The 14891-nt window shown below is 50.5% G+C and overlaps 2 protein-coding genes across 2 annotated transcripts in view; both read right to left on the bottom strand.

The window, feature by feature from the left end:
- Window positions 1-2774, bottom strand: part of LBP (lipopolysaccharide binding protein) — a 30333-nt gene extending 27559 nt beyond the window's left edge. Inside the window, exon 1 of the mRNA XM_047770320.1 lies at window positions 2569-2774. Coding sequence (XP_047626276.1) covers window positions 2569-2692 — 124 coding nt within the window. The 5' untranslated portion in view covers window positions 2693-2774. The remainder of the gene's footprint in view (window positions 1-2568) is intronic.
- A 9590-nt stretch (window positions 2775-12364) lies between these two features.
- BPI (bactericidal permeability increasing protein) overlaps window positions 12365-14891 on the bottom strand; it is a 29213-nt gene continuing 26686 nt past the window's right edge. Inside the window, exons 14-15 of the mRNA XM_047770321.1 lie at window positions 14174-14250; window positions 12365-12712 (exon numbers count right to left, since the gene is read on the bottom strand). Coding sequence (XP_047626277.1) covers window positions 12674-12712; window positions 14174-14250 — 116 coding nt within the window. The 3' untranslated portion in view covers window positions 12365-12673. The remainder of the gene's footprint in view (window positions 12713-14173; window positions 14251-14891) is intronic.

A 14891-nucleotide genomic window follows, 5' to 3' on the forward strand; every position in this document is an offset into this window, starting at 1 on the left:
TTCCAGATTACTGAGCCTCTGCGAGCACCAAGCATGAGAAGCATCGCTGTACATTTTTTTTCGGGGGGGGGAGGTAGTTTTTGGTGCCCATTTTATGGCTGAGGAAACAGTCTCTTTTTCAGCAGCTCCCCGAGGCAGGAGTACTATGTGCTTGGGTGGGTGACCCTCTTTCCTGTCCTTCATGGCATCTAGCCTGGGTAGAGCACCTGTAAGGACTTTAGGGCTAGGATCCTGGCCTTGGCATCTTTCTAGCTGGGGGACCTTGAGCGAGTCCTCGACCTTGGTGTTCTCCGTTTGTCAAGTATCAGTGATAACAATGCTTTCCTCTCTGGGGTGGCATGAGGAGTATAAGAGATCGTTGCAAAGCAAAAAAGGGACTGTCACGATAAAAAGCACCTCACACACATCAGGTACTCAGGAAATGCCCAAAACAGCAAAGCACGGTTTATATTATTAAAACCACAGAGAGAATCAAAAGGTTCAGCCCCAGAGGACTGGTTAAATAAACATGGCGCATTGACACAGTGGAAAGGAACAAAAGGCAAATTTTGCCTGGTCTAGGGTTTCAATATAAACAGCATTTATTATTGTTTATTCTGAGATATGAGAGATCCAGGATTCTGCCCTCAGGGAGACTGTGCACACAGATGACCAGAGGTCCCCCAGACTCCACCTCTTACCAGTGTGCTGTCTTCCCTTGAGCCAAGACGCAAACTGGTCTCTTTGCCAGAATGCTAGCCTTTGTCCCTCGCTAACTTCCACTTATCTTTCTACCTCACCTCCTCCAAGAAGCCTTCCCTGATTTTTCTTTCTCTCTGTCCTCGGCCAGTCTGGGCTCCCAACAACCCTACCTGAAGGAAAGTTATTACCCCATTAAACACACAAGGCAATTGAGGCTCCACAAAGGTGAGGAGCAGCCCACCATGAATTACTGTGGGGATCGGTTTATAAATACCCAGGATTCCTTGTCCCTTGGACAGATTAATTGAGGCTTTGTTTTAGCATCGTTAAAAAAATATTACAAATGAGGAGTTCTCATTGTGGTGCAGCGGAAAAGAATCCGACCAGGAACCATGGGGTTGCAGGTTCAATCCCTGGCCTCGTTCAGTGGGTTAAGGATCCAGCATTGTGGTGAGCTGTGGTGTAGGTTGCAGACGCGGCTCAGATCTGGTGTTGCTGTGGCTGTGGCTGTGGCCAGCAGCTGTAGCTCTGATTGGACCCCTAGCCTGGGAACCTCCATATGCTGCGGGTGAGGCCCTAAAAAGAAAGAAAAATATATATTACAAGTGAATCTATATACAAAAGAGAAACAGACTCGCAGGCAGAAAACGAACTTATGGTTACCAATGGGGAGAGGGAGGGGAAGGGACAAATTAGGAGTATGGCATTAACAGATACAAAACTACATATGTAAAAGAGATAAGCAACAAGGATTTGCTGTATAGCACAGGGAATTATATTTAGTATCATGTAATAATTATAATGGAATATAATCTGCTGAAAAAACACCCTGAATCTCTATGCTGTACATCTGAAACTACCATAATATTGTAAAGCAACTACATTTCAATAAAAAGTAAAAAATATGGAGTTCCCTGGTGGTCTAGAGGTTGTTTTCACTGCTGTGGCTCAGGTTCAATTCCTGGCCTGGGAACTTCCACATGCCGTGTTATACAGTCCTGCTTTTTCTTGATCTTTAAAATTAAGGTATAATTGACATAGGGGTATAACCTAAAGGGCACTAATCTTAAAGGTATTGTGAGGGAAGTTTTTACACTTTAATGCACCTGAGCAGCCACCGCCCAGAGCAGGATGCAGCCCATTCGCCCAGTACCCCTGCAGGGTCCCTGTGCCCCTTCCGAGCAGTCGCCACCACCTGACATCTAGTTTTATTTATTTATTTATTAGTTAGTGTGTTTGTTTATTATGTATGCATGTGTTTTCAGGGCTGTGTGTGCAGCATATGGAATTTCCTGGGCTAGGGGTCTAATCGGAGCTGTAGCTGCCAGCCTACCCCACAGCAACCGAGCTGCGTCTGCGACCTACACAACTCACCCCAACGACAGATCCTTAACCCACTGGGCGAGGCCAGGGATGGAACCCGCATTTTCATGGATACTAGTCAGGTTCTTAACCCACTGAGCCACCATGGGAACTCCTGACATCTGGTTTTAAGGCATATGTTTTCAAACTTGAGCAAGAATTTTCCAGCAGAGCTGTTCCCGGCACGGGGCGGTAACTGGTTTAGTGACACATCCCTGCTGGCCACCTTCCCTTTCCTACCTCCCGTGGCCAGCCACCTACCGGGTTTTCTGGGATCATCTCCCAAATCAACTGCCTGCACCCAAATCTTTATCCAAATCTTGGCAAGTGGGGAGCCCAGCTAAGAGGAGTTACATGCCCCAGTAGCCCAGTTGTCAGGTGATGAGGCCAGATCCCGAGCCAGGGCCATCTGACCAGGAAGGCTTCACTGCCCCAAGGGAGAGGGTGCCCTCTCTGTCCCCGTCCCCGGAGCAGTCTGAGGCCAAGCGGGTCAGCCACGTCCAGCTGACAGCCACGGCTCCTTACCGTACTCCAAGCCCTTGTCGGTGATCCTGGCAACCAGACCGGGGTTGGCCCCCAGGCTCCCCAGGATGGACGTGAGCAGAATTCCCAGCAGTAGGGAGGGCAGGGCCCCAGCCGAGGCCCCCATCCTGGATTCCCAGAGGGCTGGGTCAGGTCCGATGCAGCCACAGGCTGGGCCCAGCTCCCTTAAGTAGCTGAGGCCTGAGGGCTTGGCGGCTCCTGAGTGGGGCGGGTTCCTGGGATCAGGAAAGGGAGGCCCAGTGACTGGAACCTGCTTGCGACACTGTGGGAGGACACAGGTCAAACTTAAAAGCCGTTGTTGCCACGGCAGGTGAAAGCGTGTGTCGGCCTGGGTCCAGGTGACATTCTGGACCCCAAGTTCACGGCCGGGAAAGCCTGGTTTTCCAGACAAGGAAGCTCAGGCTCAGCAAGGTCACGTCAGGCCCTCAAGCTCACACACTCAGCAGGTGGCAGAGCTGCCAGTCAAAGCCAGCTAAGTTATACTCTTGTGAAAAAGAAATTCTCCCCTCCACCCCCTCCCCATCCCTTCTGGGAAAACAGGCTTTCTCAAGCCTTATTAGTGGTAAAATTTTCTGGAAGGCAACTGTTTCCTTAAACACCTGCGTGCCCGGTGACCCAGCAGTTCTACTTTTGGAACTTGATTCTAAGGACATAATTTTTTTTTTTTTTTAAATCTCTTATAGGGCCTCACCTGCAGCTTATGGAAGTTCCCAGGCTAGGGGTCTAATCGAAGCTGTACCCTTCGGCCTACGCCAGAGCTACAGCAACGCAGGATACGAGATGCATCTGTGATCTACACCACAGCTCACGGCAATGCCGGATCCTTAACCCACTGAGCAAGGTCAGGGATCGAACCCGCAACCTCATGGTTCCTAGTCAGATTCATTAACCACCGAGCCACGACAGGAACTCTGTAAGGACATAATTAAGTCACAGTGGAAATACGTCACTGTGGTAAGACGCCCTTTGCTGCTCTGTGTGACATCGGCAAAGTGGGAGTGGGACCCAACCTAAGGCGTTCAACAAAATGGCACTGGTTACATTAACTGTGATACAGTTAAAGCAAGGCTGCAGAAATAAATACATTTCTTTCTTTCTTTTTTTAAGACATTTTATTTTAGGGAGTTCCTGTTGTGGCTCAGTGGTAACAAACCTGACTGCTATCCATGAGGACACAGATTTGATCCTTGGCCTTGGTCAGTGGGTTAAGGATCCAGTGTTGCCAGTGAGCTGTGGTGTAGGCCACAGACATAGCTCAGATCCTGCATTGCTGTGGCTGTGGTGCAGGCCAGCAGCTACAGTTCCAATTCGACCCCCATCCTGGGAACTTCCTTATGCTATGGGTGCAGCCCTAAAAAGGCCCCCCCCCAAAAAAAGAGACTTTTTATTTTGTTTTATTTTGCTTTCTTTTTTGGCTGCCCCAAAGCATATTGAATTCCAGGGCCAAGGATCAGATGCAAGCCACGGCTGTGACCTATGTTGCAGCTGCAGCAACCCAGATCCTTAACCTACTGCTGAGCCGGAGATCGAATCTGTGTCCCAGTGCTCCAGAGATGCTGCCATTCCTACTGTGCTACAGCAGGAACTCCTAAATATATATATGTATTTTTATCTTTTTGTCTTTTTAGGGCCACACCCACCGCATATGGAGGTTCCCAGGCTAGGGGTCCTGCCACAGCAACGCAGGGTCTGAGCCTCATCTGTAACCTACACCACAGCTCACAGCAATGTCATATCCTTAACCCACTGAGCGAGGCCAGGAATCGAACCTATGTCCTCATGGATACTAGTCAGATTAATTTCTGCTGAACCATGATGGGAACTCCCTTAAATATATTTCTTAATACAGAAAGATACTCAAAGGTGGTCTGTTTCCAATGGCACCGTAGAATGAGGTTCTATTTTTTATTCTAGTTCCATGTTTGCCAACCTAGAGAATTTGTAGCAAGGAGTTATGAAGGGTTGTCTCTGGTTGAATGGATAGGATGTGGGTGATTTAAACTCTTTTTTTTTTTTTTTGGTCTTTTTTGGGCCACACCCACGGCATATGGAGGTTCCCATGCTAGGGGTCAAATTGGAGCTGTAGCCGCCAGCCTACACCACAGCAGTGCCAGATCCGAGCCATGTCTGCGACTACACCACAGCTCACAGCAACCCCGGATCCTTACCCACTGAGCGAAGCCAGGGACTGAACCTGCATCCTCGTGGTTGCTAGTTCGATTCATTTCCTCTGAGCCATGATGGGAACATCTAAATTTTTTTTATTTTGTCAGAATTTCAAATTTTTATTTTATTGGGGATATATCATATTTGTAGTAAGTAAAGATAACCAAGTTTTATTTTGGAAACTACAGTTTATAATAGGGATTATGTTTGTTTGTTTGTTTTTCAGGGCCGCACCTGCAGCATATGGAAGTTCCCAGTCTGGGGGTCAAATCAGAGCTGTGGCTGCTTGGCATACACCACAGCTATAGCAATGCCAGATCCAAGCCACATCTGTGACCTACATGTGGCAGCACCGGATGCTTGACCCATTGAGCGAGGCCAGGGATAGAACCTGTATCCTCTTGGATACTAGTCAGGTTCTTAACCTGCTGAGCTGCAATGGGAACTCCAGGGATTGTGCTAAATTCATAGGAATGTCTCCCCTCCCAAGGAATCCTTCTATTTGTGAGTTTTACTCTCCTCCACCTCCAGGAAGCCCTCCCTGATCACCCCTGTGTTTCCCTGGATTAGAGAATGGTCCTCCTCTGAGGTCCCAGAATCCTCTGCGCTTTCTCTATCATAGCCTTAACTCTCTGCTTTCCTGTAATTGCGGTCTTTTGAAAATATGTCCACAACTTCTTTTGCCCTCCATTTGAAACTGGTTGGGCCTTTCTTTGTGACTGCCTCAACAACTTGACTGTGGCAGGAGTGACAGTTTCTTCCCAGGGGATCATAAAAGGCATTGGAATTGGGGTTGAGACCAGAACTTCCCACACTGAGCGCAGGGAACCCCACTTCGGGGGCCTCTCCGCACCCTGTTGATCTAGTCCAGCAGGCTGAAGTTGTCAAAGTCCTCTGCCCCTCCAACCAAGCAGCCCGGGTGCTCCTGAGGGCAGGGCTGAGCCTTGCAAATCCTAGGACCCTTCCAGCATTGGATGGGAAGGGGCAGAAAACCAGTATTTATAGGGTCCCTACTATGTGACAGGCACTGTGTTGGTTATGTCACTCGCCTCCCCTGGGCCCTGCAGGAGCCCTTCATGGCGAATATTTCAGCCTCATTTTGAGCTGAAAATATTGAGGCTCAGAGGGGTGAAGCAATTAAGCCATAGTCACCCAGCAGGGATTTGAACCTGGATCTGTGGGAAGCCCTTCCAAAGCCATGGACAGGGAAGGCTTCTCCAAGGTAACTGCTGAGCTGAGACCTTCAGGATGAGGAGGAGCCAGCCTTTGAAAGAGTCACTCCAGGCCAGCAAAGAGCAAAGACGGAGGCCTGGCAGCAGCGAGCTTGGAGGTGCCTGCTCCCTGGATCCAGTCTGCAGGATGGGGAGGGGTGCTGGGCAGGGAAAGCAGGGTTCCGACCTGGCTCAGCTCCTGCCTGGCTGTGCGACCCTCAGCAAAAACTCTTGGTTCTTCTTGCGCCGCAGTCTCTGACTATAAAATGAGGGGGCCAGAGCAGGTGCCTCCCATGGGCCCTTCCAGCTTGGAGATAGGGCAGGACAGTCTGGAGAGGGTGACTGCGTGCGTGGGTGGGGTGGTCACAGATGCCCCTCGTCCTTTGGCAGCAGACTGAGAATGCCCAGGCTGAGGGCCGTTTGCAGCGGCGGGAGTTCCCTCAGCCGCAAGCTTTGGACCTTAGACCCTCCCTGGCCAGCTTGTGTGCCCTGTGGCCCCAGGCCAGGCCTCCACCCCCACAGGTGCCCACCTCCAGCTCAAGGTCCCTGCTGGTGCCCCAGGAGCCAACAGAAGCCCCTGGGAGCAGCGTGACTCTGACGCTGGTCAGAATCCTTGGACGCTTCCTCCACCAGGCTCTCCCTCCTCTTCCAAGAAAGCCAAAGCCACCGTCACTCCCCCACCATCAAGCCCTATAGCAGAGACTCTCCTGTTTCATAGGAATGGAGTTTATTGTGCTCTGATTACAAAAGATTTCAAAAAAGAATTTGGAAAACCCAGAATTTGGAAACCACAGAGTCTAGGATACTGAGCAGCCTATAGGTCACTGAGCAAATGAATATAAATTGGAAAAGTGAAAGGTTAAGGGCTTGGACCCTGGGGCCAGGAGGCCTGGGTTTGAATTTTTTTTTTTTTTTTTAGGGCTGCACCTGTGGCATATGGAGGTTCCCGGGCTAGGGCTTGAATCGCAGCTGCAGCTGCCACCCCCACCACAGCCACAGCAAGGCTAGATTCGATCTGTATCTGCGACGTACACCACAGGTCATGGCAGTGCCGGATGCTTAACCCACCGAGCGGGGCCACGGATCAAACTCAAATCCTCATGGATACTAGTTGGGTTTGTTACCACTGAGCCACAATGGGAACTCTTGGGTTTGAGTTCTGGCTTGTCCACCAGGTGACCTTGGGCACACTGACTCAGTTTCCTTATCTGTAGCTGGGCCCAGCCAGAGGGCAGCATGGCAGGAGGTCAGAGGTCAGGAAGGGAGAGGGGTCAGGGCACTTCCTCTGCTCCCTGCTTCCTTTGGATCTCAGGTCTGGCCGTGGCTGCGCCAGTCCTGAACTGCCTCCCCCAGCTCCCCACCGGCTTGTGGCCCCCACTCTGAGCAGGGACATCCCAACTCATTTCTTTGCTGCTTCAAGCCTAGGGAGGCTAGTTCCTGGGGGCCTCAACTCCTCCGCAGGTTTCCTTAAGTCTGTCTCCCAACTCTCTAAATAGTCCATTCACTGGGATCCCAAGAAGCCTCTGAGATGGATTCTGTTTTCCTGCCTGGACCCTGATTGACACAATTGGTCCATGGAGTATTTGTTCTGTGTTACTGACCTTTGCAGCAAATGCCTTTCCTCTGGCGGAGAGCTGTGAATTCTTTTCCAAAGTCTGCACAGGCCTTGTGTGGGGAGCCTGGACTGTGAAAGACAGAGCTAGAAGAACACGACAAGCCGTGCTCTGCCTCCGAGCATGACTCCATTCCCACCTTCCATAGAGAAGGGACATGCTCTTGGATCTTGAAGGTCACATGGGACTTCGCAGAGGCGAGAGCCAAGAGCAGCCAAGGAGAAGGAAGCAGCCTGGGCCAAAACACAGAGCCAGACCTGGCTGGCAGACAGGCTGGCAGCAAGGAAGCCTGGGTCCGTGTCTGGGCTCCGCTCCTGATGGGCTGGGTGACACGGAGCAAGCCACTCCCCTCTCTGATCCTGCCTTGGCCTCTAACACCAGATGAACATATTGGACTAGAACAGTGTTTCTCGGATCCCTGGGATCTCATTTATTTGTTTTATTTTCACATTTATTTTCACTGAGATGTCATCAACATAAGTTTAAGGTGTACAATGTGTTGACTTGATATATTTATATATTGTAATATGATCACCACAGGAGCATTAGCTGACAATTCTATCAGGGCATGTAATTACCATTTCTTTTTTTTGTGGTGGGAGCAATTAAGATCTAGTCTCGTAGCAGCTTTGAAGTTTATGATACAGTATTTGTTGTGTGTTTCACTCTGCTGTGCATTAGACCTACAGGGCTTCTCATCTACTAGTTGCAAATTTGTAAATAACATCGCCACAGTTCCGCCACCACCAGACTCCTGGTCATCACTATTCTACTCTGTTTTTATGAATTCAGCTTTTTTAGATTCCACATGTAAATGACATCACACAGCATTCATTTAATTTGCTTAGCACAATGCCCTCAAGGTCCATGTTGTTGCAAATGTCAGGATCTCCTCCTTTCTCATGGCTGAATAATAGTCCCTTGCGCGTGCGCGTGTGTGTGTGTGTGTGTGTGTGTGTGTGTGTAAACTTTTGCATGTGGCAATGTGGCGATAAGGGAATGCTCATACCCTATTGGTAGGGGTGTGAAATTGGTACAGTCATTAGGGCAAAAGAAGGGAAGTCCCTCAAAAAATTTAAACAAGAACTACCATTCGATCCAGTAACTCCGCTTCTGGGTACACATGCAAAGGAAACGAAAGAAGAAAGTCAAAGAGAACATATGCACCCCCGTGTTGCTGCAGCATTATTCACAACAGCCAAGACATGGAAACAATGCACGTGTCTGTCAGCGGATGAATGCCTAAGGAAGCTGTGGTGTATACATATACCAGGGATCTTGTTCAAAGCAAATTCTGATTTGTCAGGTTCCTGTGGGAGCTGGGACCCCACATTTCCAACAAGCTCCCAGGTGGTGCCGACCTTGGATGGAACATTGAGAACAAGGGACTAAATGAGCTCCAAGTTCCCTGCAGGCAGCGATTCTGTACCTCTGTTCATGCTTATTTTCCGGGCAGTTGTCTATGGCCGTGCCCGCCCTTCCGAGCACATCAGCTCTGGTTGAAGAGAAGGCTGCTGTGAAGACCTGCAGCTCTGTGTCTCTGCAGGCACATCAGGGTTTGATGTTCATGGCAATACCTCTCCCAACCAGCAGATAGGTATGCATGCGTGCAAACACACACACGCGCGCACACACTCACACAAAGAGCCCTGAGGCATGTGGATTTGGATTTACAGACCAAAAAAAAATTACTGTCACTGACACTGGTTTGAGATTATGTCACCTACTTGGAATGCTGGGGGATTTCCTGGGGCAGGGCTGGCCATGAGGACACCCCCCATCCCCAGGGACTCTAAGGAACTTGAGGACCCCGAATCTCTCCCTCCACCCCTTCCCTGCTTCTGCAATTGGCAGCATCTAAAATCCCAGGCATAGCCTCGTTTCACTGGGTCCTGATCGCTTTGGGGACCCTATGGAGCTTCTGTTAAAATGAAAATATCTCAGCAAGAAAAGATTCTTTAATCTTGGCCAGAGCTCATTTTATTGGCTTCCTTTCCTGGAAGTCCAGAGGGCCCTGGCTTTTACAGATGGGGAGCCTGAGGCGAAGAGAGGGAGGATCAGCCACACTGCAAATCCATCACTGAACCTAGATTTCTAGGTAGGCAGCAATCCTGGTTCTTTGGGTCAGGGTCTGTCCAAGTCAGCAGTCCTGGGTCACACTTTGAAAGTCACGAGTGGCTTTGAGTCCTGCAGATGTGGATTCATATTCCAGATCATCTTAAAAATAAATACTTATTATCACCCCATAACGGGCATTGGGAATTTAGGTGTGGCAAGCCAGATGTAATCCTTATAGAACAGTGAGAATTACTAGGTTTATTGATATAATAATGGCCAGGGATCAACTTTGATTACTCCTTGTCAGGTCCTGTACCACAGATTTCACGTATATTTGATTCTCATAACAACTCTAGGAGGTGGGTCCTGCTATGATCCCCATTTTACAGATGAGAAAATTGAAGGCCAGAGATTTAACTGTTCAAGGTCACATAGCTGGTAAATAGCAGAGCAGGGATTCGAACCCACAGTGTCCGGGTCCACAGCTCATACTCTTAACCATCCTGCCATGAGCTTATCCGTAGTGCCACTGACTCCTCTCCACAACCTCACATCAAAGAGGAGGGCAAAGTTTTATCTCTACTTTTCAGAGGAGGAAATAGGGGATCAGAGAGGTTAAGTATCATTGGAAAGTTGCACAGCCCAGGAAGAGCTGGGTTGATACTTCTTCTCTTCATATTTAAGTCAGCACTGCCAAAAGGAACCCCAAGAGGGCAGTGCTGAACCAGAAGTGAAACTGCTCTGATGGGGAGCTTTTCCAGGGCGGACAATTTGTTTTTGCTTTTCTCTTTTCTTTTCGCAGCTGCCCCTGCAGTATATGGAAATTCCCAGGCTAGGAGTTGAATTGGATCTGCAGCTGGGGGCTACACCACAGCCACGGCAACACCGGATCCAAGCTGTGTCTGTGACCTACACCACAGCTCATGGCCACACTGGGTCCTTAACCCAATGAGCGCGGCCAGGGATCAAACCCGCATCCTCAAGGACACTATGGGATTGAACTCAGGCCATTGCAGTGACAACACCAGATCCTTAACCACTAGGCCACTGCAGAGCTCCCAGAGCAGGCAATTCTTTTTTTCTTTTTTTCTCTTTCCCCAACAGCTTTATTGACATATATTTCACATACCATAACATTCACCTATTTCGAGTGTACAGTTCAGTGGTTTTTAGTATATCCACACAGTTGTGCAACTATCACCACGGTCTAATTTTAGATGATTTTCCGTACCCCCCCCCAAAGAAACCCCATACCCATTAGGCATCATTTGGAGCAGGCAATGCTTAGCCTGAAGGGAGAAGCCACTCAAACAGTGGTTTTGTAGGCAGCGTGGCAGATAATTCGGGGGATGTTGGGAGATGCTCCTATATCAGACCTCTAAACAACTGCTCATTTCTCAACTGTTAGGGAGAGGTCCCCAGGGCACACTGAGTTCCACTCATCAGTCTTGGGGCCTAAGAAATATTTTTTTTTCTATAGCAAGTGGAGCAGGGGCTGCCTGAATGCTCTGGAAAACAGAGAGTAAGTGGAAGAAGGGGTTGACCATCTCCGCAGAGAATGATGGGAGAGGATGTGAGGGTGGGGAATGGCGGGGTTATGTCCCCCACTTAGGAGTTATGCTCCCACCCCTGCCAGAGAGGTCTTTAAAAAAAATGTGAATTGGTTTGTGTCATCGTCCTGCTCAGAACTCTCCAGCGGCTTCCCATATTTTGTATGGAGCACAACTCAGAATCCTTAATGGTGTTCAAGGCTTCCTGGCCACATCCCAGGCTGGGCTCCCATTCGCCCTCTTCCTTCCAGCCTCACAAGTTGCTTTCTCTGTCCCTACTCAATGCTTCCACTAGTGGAGCTTCCACACCACGCCGGAGAGTCATGGGGAAGTGCTAATTGCAGAGGAAGATGTGGCCGACTGAAAACTCCAATGGCCTCTGTCCTCTGGCCCCGTGTTCTGCTTTGGGTCCACTAGCTGGGCAGGAGAGCCTTGAACTAAGAGAGCCATCACCGTGGAGCCCAAGTATGGGGCAAACAGGCTATACAGGATCGCTGCTCAACAGCACCATCATGTGGTGATGACCGGAGTAACAGCCACAATAGATGACTACAGGGGAAGACAAGCGGCTGTGCAGAATCACACTGTTCAAGAGAGATACCATTCGGCAGTTGCAGGAACAACAGCCCAGTTAATGGATCCACCTGACAGATCTCTCTGCCTGACATTAAGAAGCAAGACCCTGGAGTTCCTGATCTCTGGTCTTGCTCAGTAAGTTAAAGATCCAGTGTTGCTTCAAGCTGCAGCATAGGTCACAAATGCGGATCTGGTGTTGGGGTGGCTGTGGCTGTGGCGAAGGCCTGCAGCTGCAGCTCAGATTCGACTCCTAGCCGGAAACGTCCATATGCAGCAGGTGCAGCTGTAATTAAAAGAAAAAGAGGAGGACAGAAAGAAAGAAACAGACCCACTCACCTTGGACTAAGAAAACCCCAAGTATTCTTGGGCAGTGTGAAGTGAGGAGCATCTTCGGAAAGGGACAGTGGGACTTTCTGCTAAGGAAGGCACGTGGAGGCTCAAGAGATTATTCAGAGAAATAAAAAGAGGTGATTGAATCTCGGCCACACGGGGTCCAGCCAATGAAGGATTGAATGGACATAAAATGAGAAACAAAACCATCCCACAGAAATTCACACAAAAAACAGGTTTTTGTTTTTTCTTTCTTTTTTTTTTTTTTTTTTTTGGTGTGTTGTGTGAAGCGCAAAGAGAATTACTGTGATTACAATCGAAATGCAATGCCTGGAGGGCATGTCCATGCCGCCCGAGCCCCTGAAAGAAATTCACAATCCCTAAGATACACACGGCACCCTTTTCCAAGGAGTAAGGTTCCCTCAGAATCTGAGTTCATAGAAGTTTGCGAGGGTCTCTGGGTCAAGAGCTGGAGAGAGACACCTGGGGAGGGGCAGTCTGGGCCCTGCGGGCCGGTCAGGAACCAGGGCTGAGCCCCCTCACCTGCCGACAGGATTGACAGCCGCTGCCACCCAGGGCGACTTCAGCTATAGCGGACATCTGCACCGAACAGCAGGAAATCCTGGGGAGAGAGGAGAGCACCGTCGGTAGCTGGAAGATCACCCCTCATCTGTGAGTGTGGGGCTGCTGGGTTTTTAGAAGGAAATTTTGGGAGGCTGCCCGTTGGGAAGGAGATCCGAGTGGGTCTGTCTGCGGCCAGAAAGGCAGGAGGGGGAACTCGGCGGCTCGTCATGGGGTCTGCACCTCAGGGCTGCCAAGGTCCGTGAATCTGTTGGCAGCTGGCCTGGCAGCTGTTTCCCTCTCAGACATGGAGACCCCCAGGCTGCCGTGAAGGCCTTCATTTGTCATTCCTGCCTCTTGGCAGCTCAGGGGAGCCCTCCTTGCAATCAAGCCTGCAACACCACGTCTCTTTTGCTCCTTCCTGCCCTTCACTCCGAATTTCCAGACACGAAGAAATTAAATTTTGCCCATGGGGTCGTTTTTTATTTTAAGGATGCACTTGGTACAATGCGGGGAACCTGGGGGATCCGTCTCCTCCGCTCTCAGCTATTTCTCCACTCTCTTAGCCCCAGGGCTACTTCCATTAGGTCGAGAGAATTGGGGACTGATTGGTGGGATGTGGCCGGTGAAGGGAAAGGAGGGGGAGGAAACGGGGTGGGGGTTTCCCATGAGGGCCCCTGGGTCATCCGGAAGCCATAGGCCAAGGTAAGGAGGCGAGCGTGGTTGCTGGTTTCCTTGCGGAGTTAGCAGCTTTGTTGGGACTTACTGGCTTGAAGGGTCCTCGGGGTGGAGGCACTGGGGAAACCAGCCCATGTGCAGTCTGGGCGCAGGGAAGAAAATGGGAGCAGGGCTGGGTCACTGGGTGGCACAAAGGTGGCTGTTGAGCTCAAGGTGATGGAAATGACCAGGGAAAGTGGGGGGAGTGAGGGACAGAGGCCTGGGCAGAAACCCTGGAGGACCCCAGGCTGGTGGGGGAAGGAGGGGCCAGCAAAGGAGAGCGAATGATCCAGGGAAAGGCAGCTGGAAAACCGAGAGAGGACATCTTCAAGAGAAGAAGGTATTGCAAGGGTGAGGAAAATAGTGTCAGATGCTGTTGGGGGCCAGGGAAGGGAGAGGGAAGAGGGGGGCTGTCTACTCTGGGATCTTCATCTGCTGGACACTGACCACGCTTGACACCCCGCGGGCCTAGAAGGATGCTGGAGGCAAAGGAAGGCATGTGACGCGTGTTTGTCAAATACTTAAATGCCTCTGTCTTATAAAAGGGGCTTTGGGGCTACCAAGGGAATTTTATTTTTACCAAGAATAGTGAGGGAGGGGTGTAGCCAATGGTTTAAAGCAAGGACTTGGCTTTGACCTTGGACTTCATTTAACAGCGGTGTGCTTTTCTGAGTGTTAGCCTTCGTTCTCTGATTATAACAGCACCCACCTTCTGGGATGGTTGTAAAGCGCTTGGCACGGAGCTTCTGTGAAGGAAGGTGGCTACTGTCGTGGGAGATTTGGCCAAGGAGACTTGGGCACTCACCTGATGAGGCTGAAGCACCGGGTTGAAGAGCTGGATGTAGGCGGGCAGCGGGAGAGGAAAGCCTCTCTGCAGCTTCTCTGCATTGGAGGTTAAGGCAGAGGTTAAGGTCAAAGGGGAGGTTAAGGTTCTGCCCCTGCATGGAGGAGAGAGAGGGAGGGTGGGGCCCGAGAGAGAGAGAGAGAGAGAGAGAGAGAGAGAGAGAGCGAGAGAGAGAGAGAGAGAGAGCGCGCGCACGCGCCACCCGTGTGCCCGGCTCTGGGAAGAAGGCTGCCCAGAGTCTCCCGCTGTCCCCATCACACTCCAGGCACCCGGAATCCATGCATTCCCGCCCTCTCAGCCCCAAGCGCACACCCGGGGCCCATGTGGGCCTCTTCCCCAGTCCACCCTCTGCTGTGCACACCCAGCCTGAGTGAGAGCCGGGGCAGCTGCCTGCAGAGGCGAGAATGGCCGTGAACATGTGATGGGCTATCTCCTCGTGTGCCCACGAAGCCCATCAATGTTGAGGACAAAACCTGAAATGGGCGGTGGCCAGGGCCTGGCTCCCCCATCCTCCTACATTCTGACACGGAATTCTGGAGAATTCTGAACTCCAGTCCAGTCTCCAAGTCGTTACAAAGCTGCATTTGTCAAGGTAGGAGGGGAAGCCGCAGCCTGTATAACCATGTATCGTCTTCATTGATCATTTCGGAATAGTCTAAATGTTCCAGTCACATGGTGG

This window comes from Phacochoerus africanus, chromosome 3 (genome assembly GCF_016906955.1).
Source record: "Phacochoerus africanus isolate WHEZ1 chromosome 3, ROS_Pafr_v1, whole genome shotgun sequence".
Taxonomy (NCBI): domain Eukaryota; kingdom Metazoa; phylum Chordata; class Mammalia; order Artiodactyla; family Suidae; genus Phacochoerus; species Phacochoerus africanus.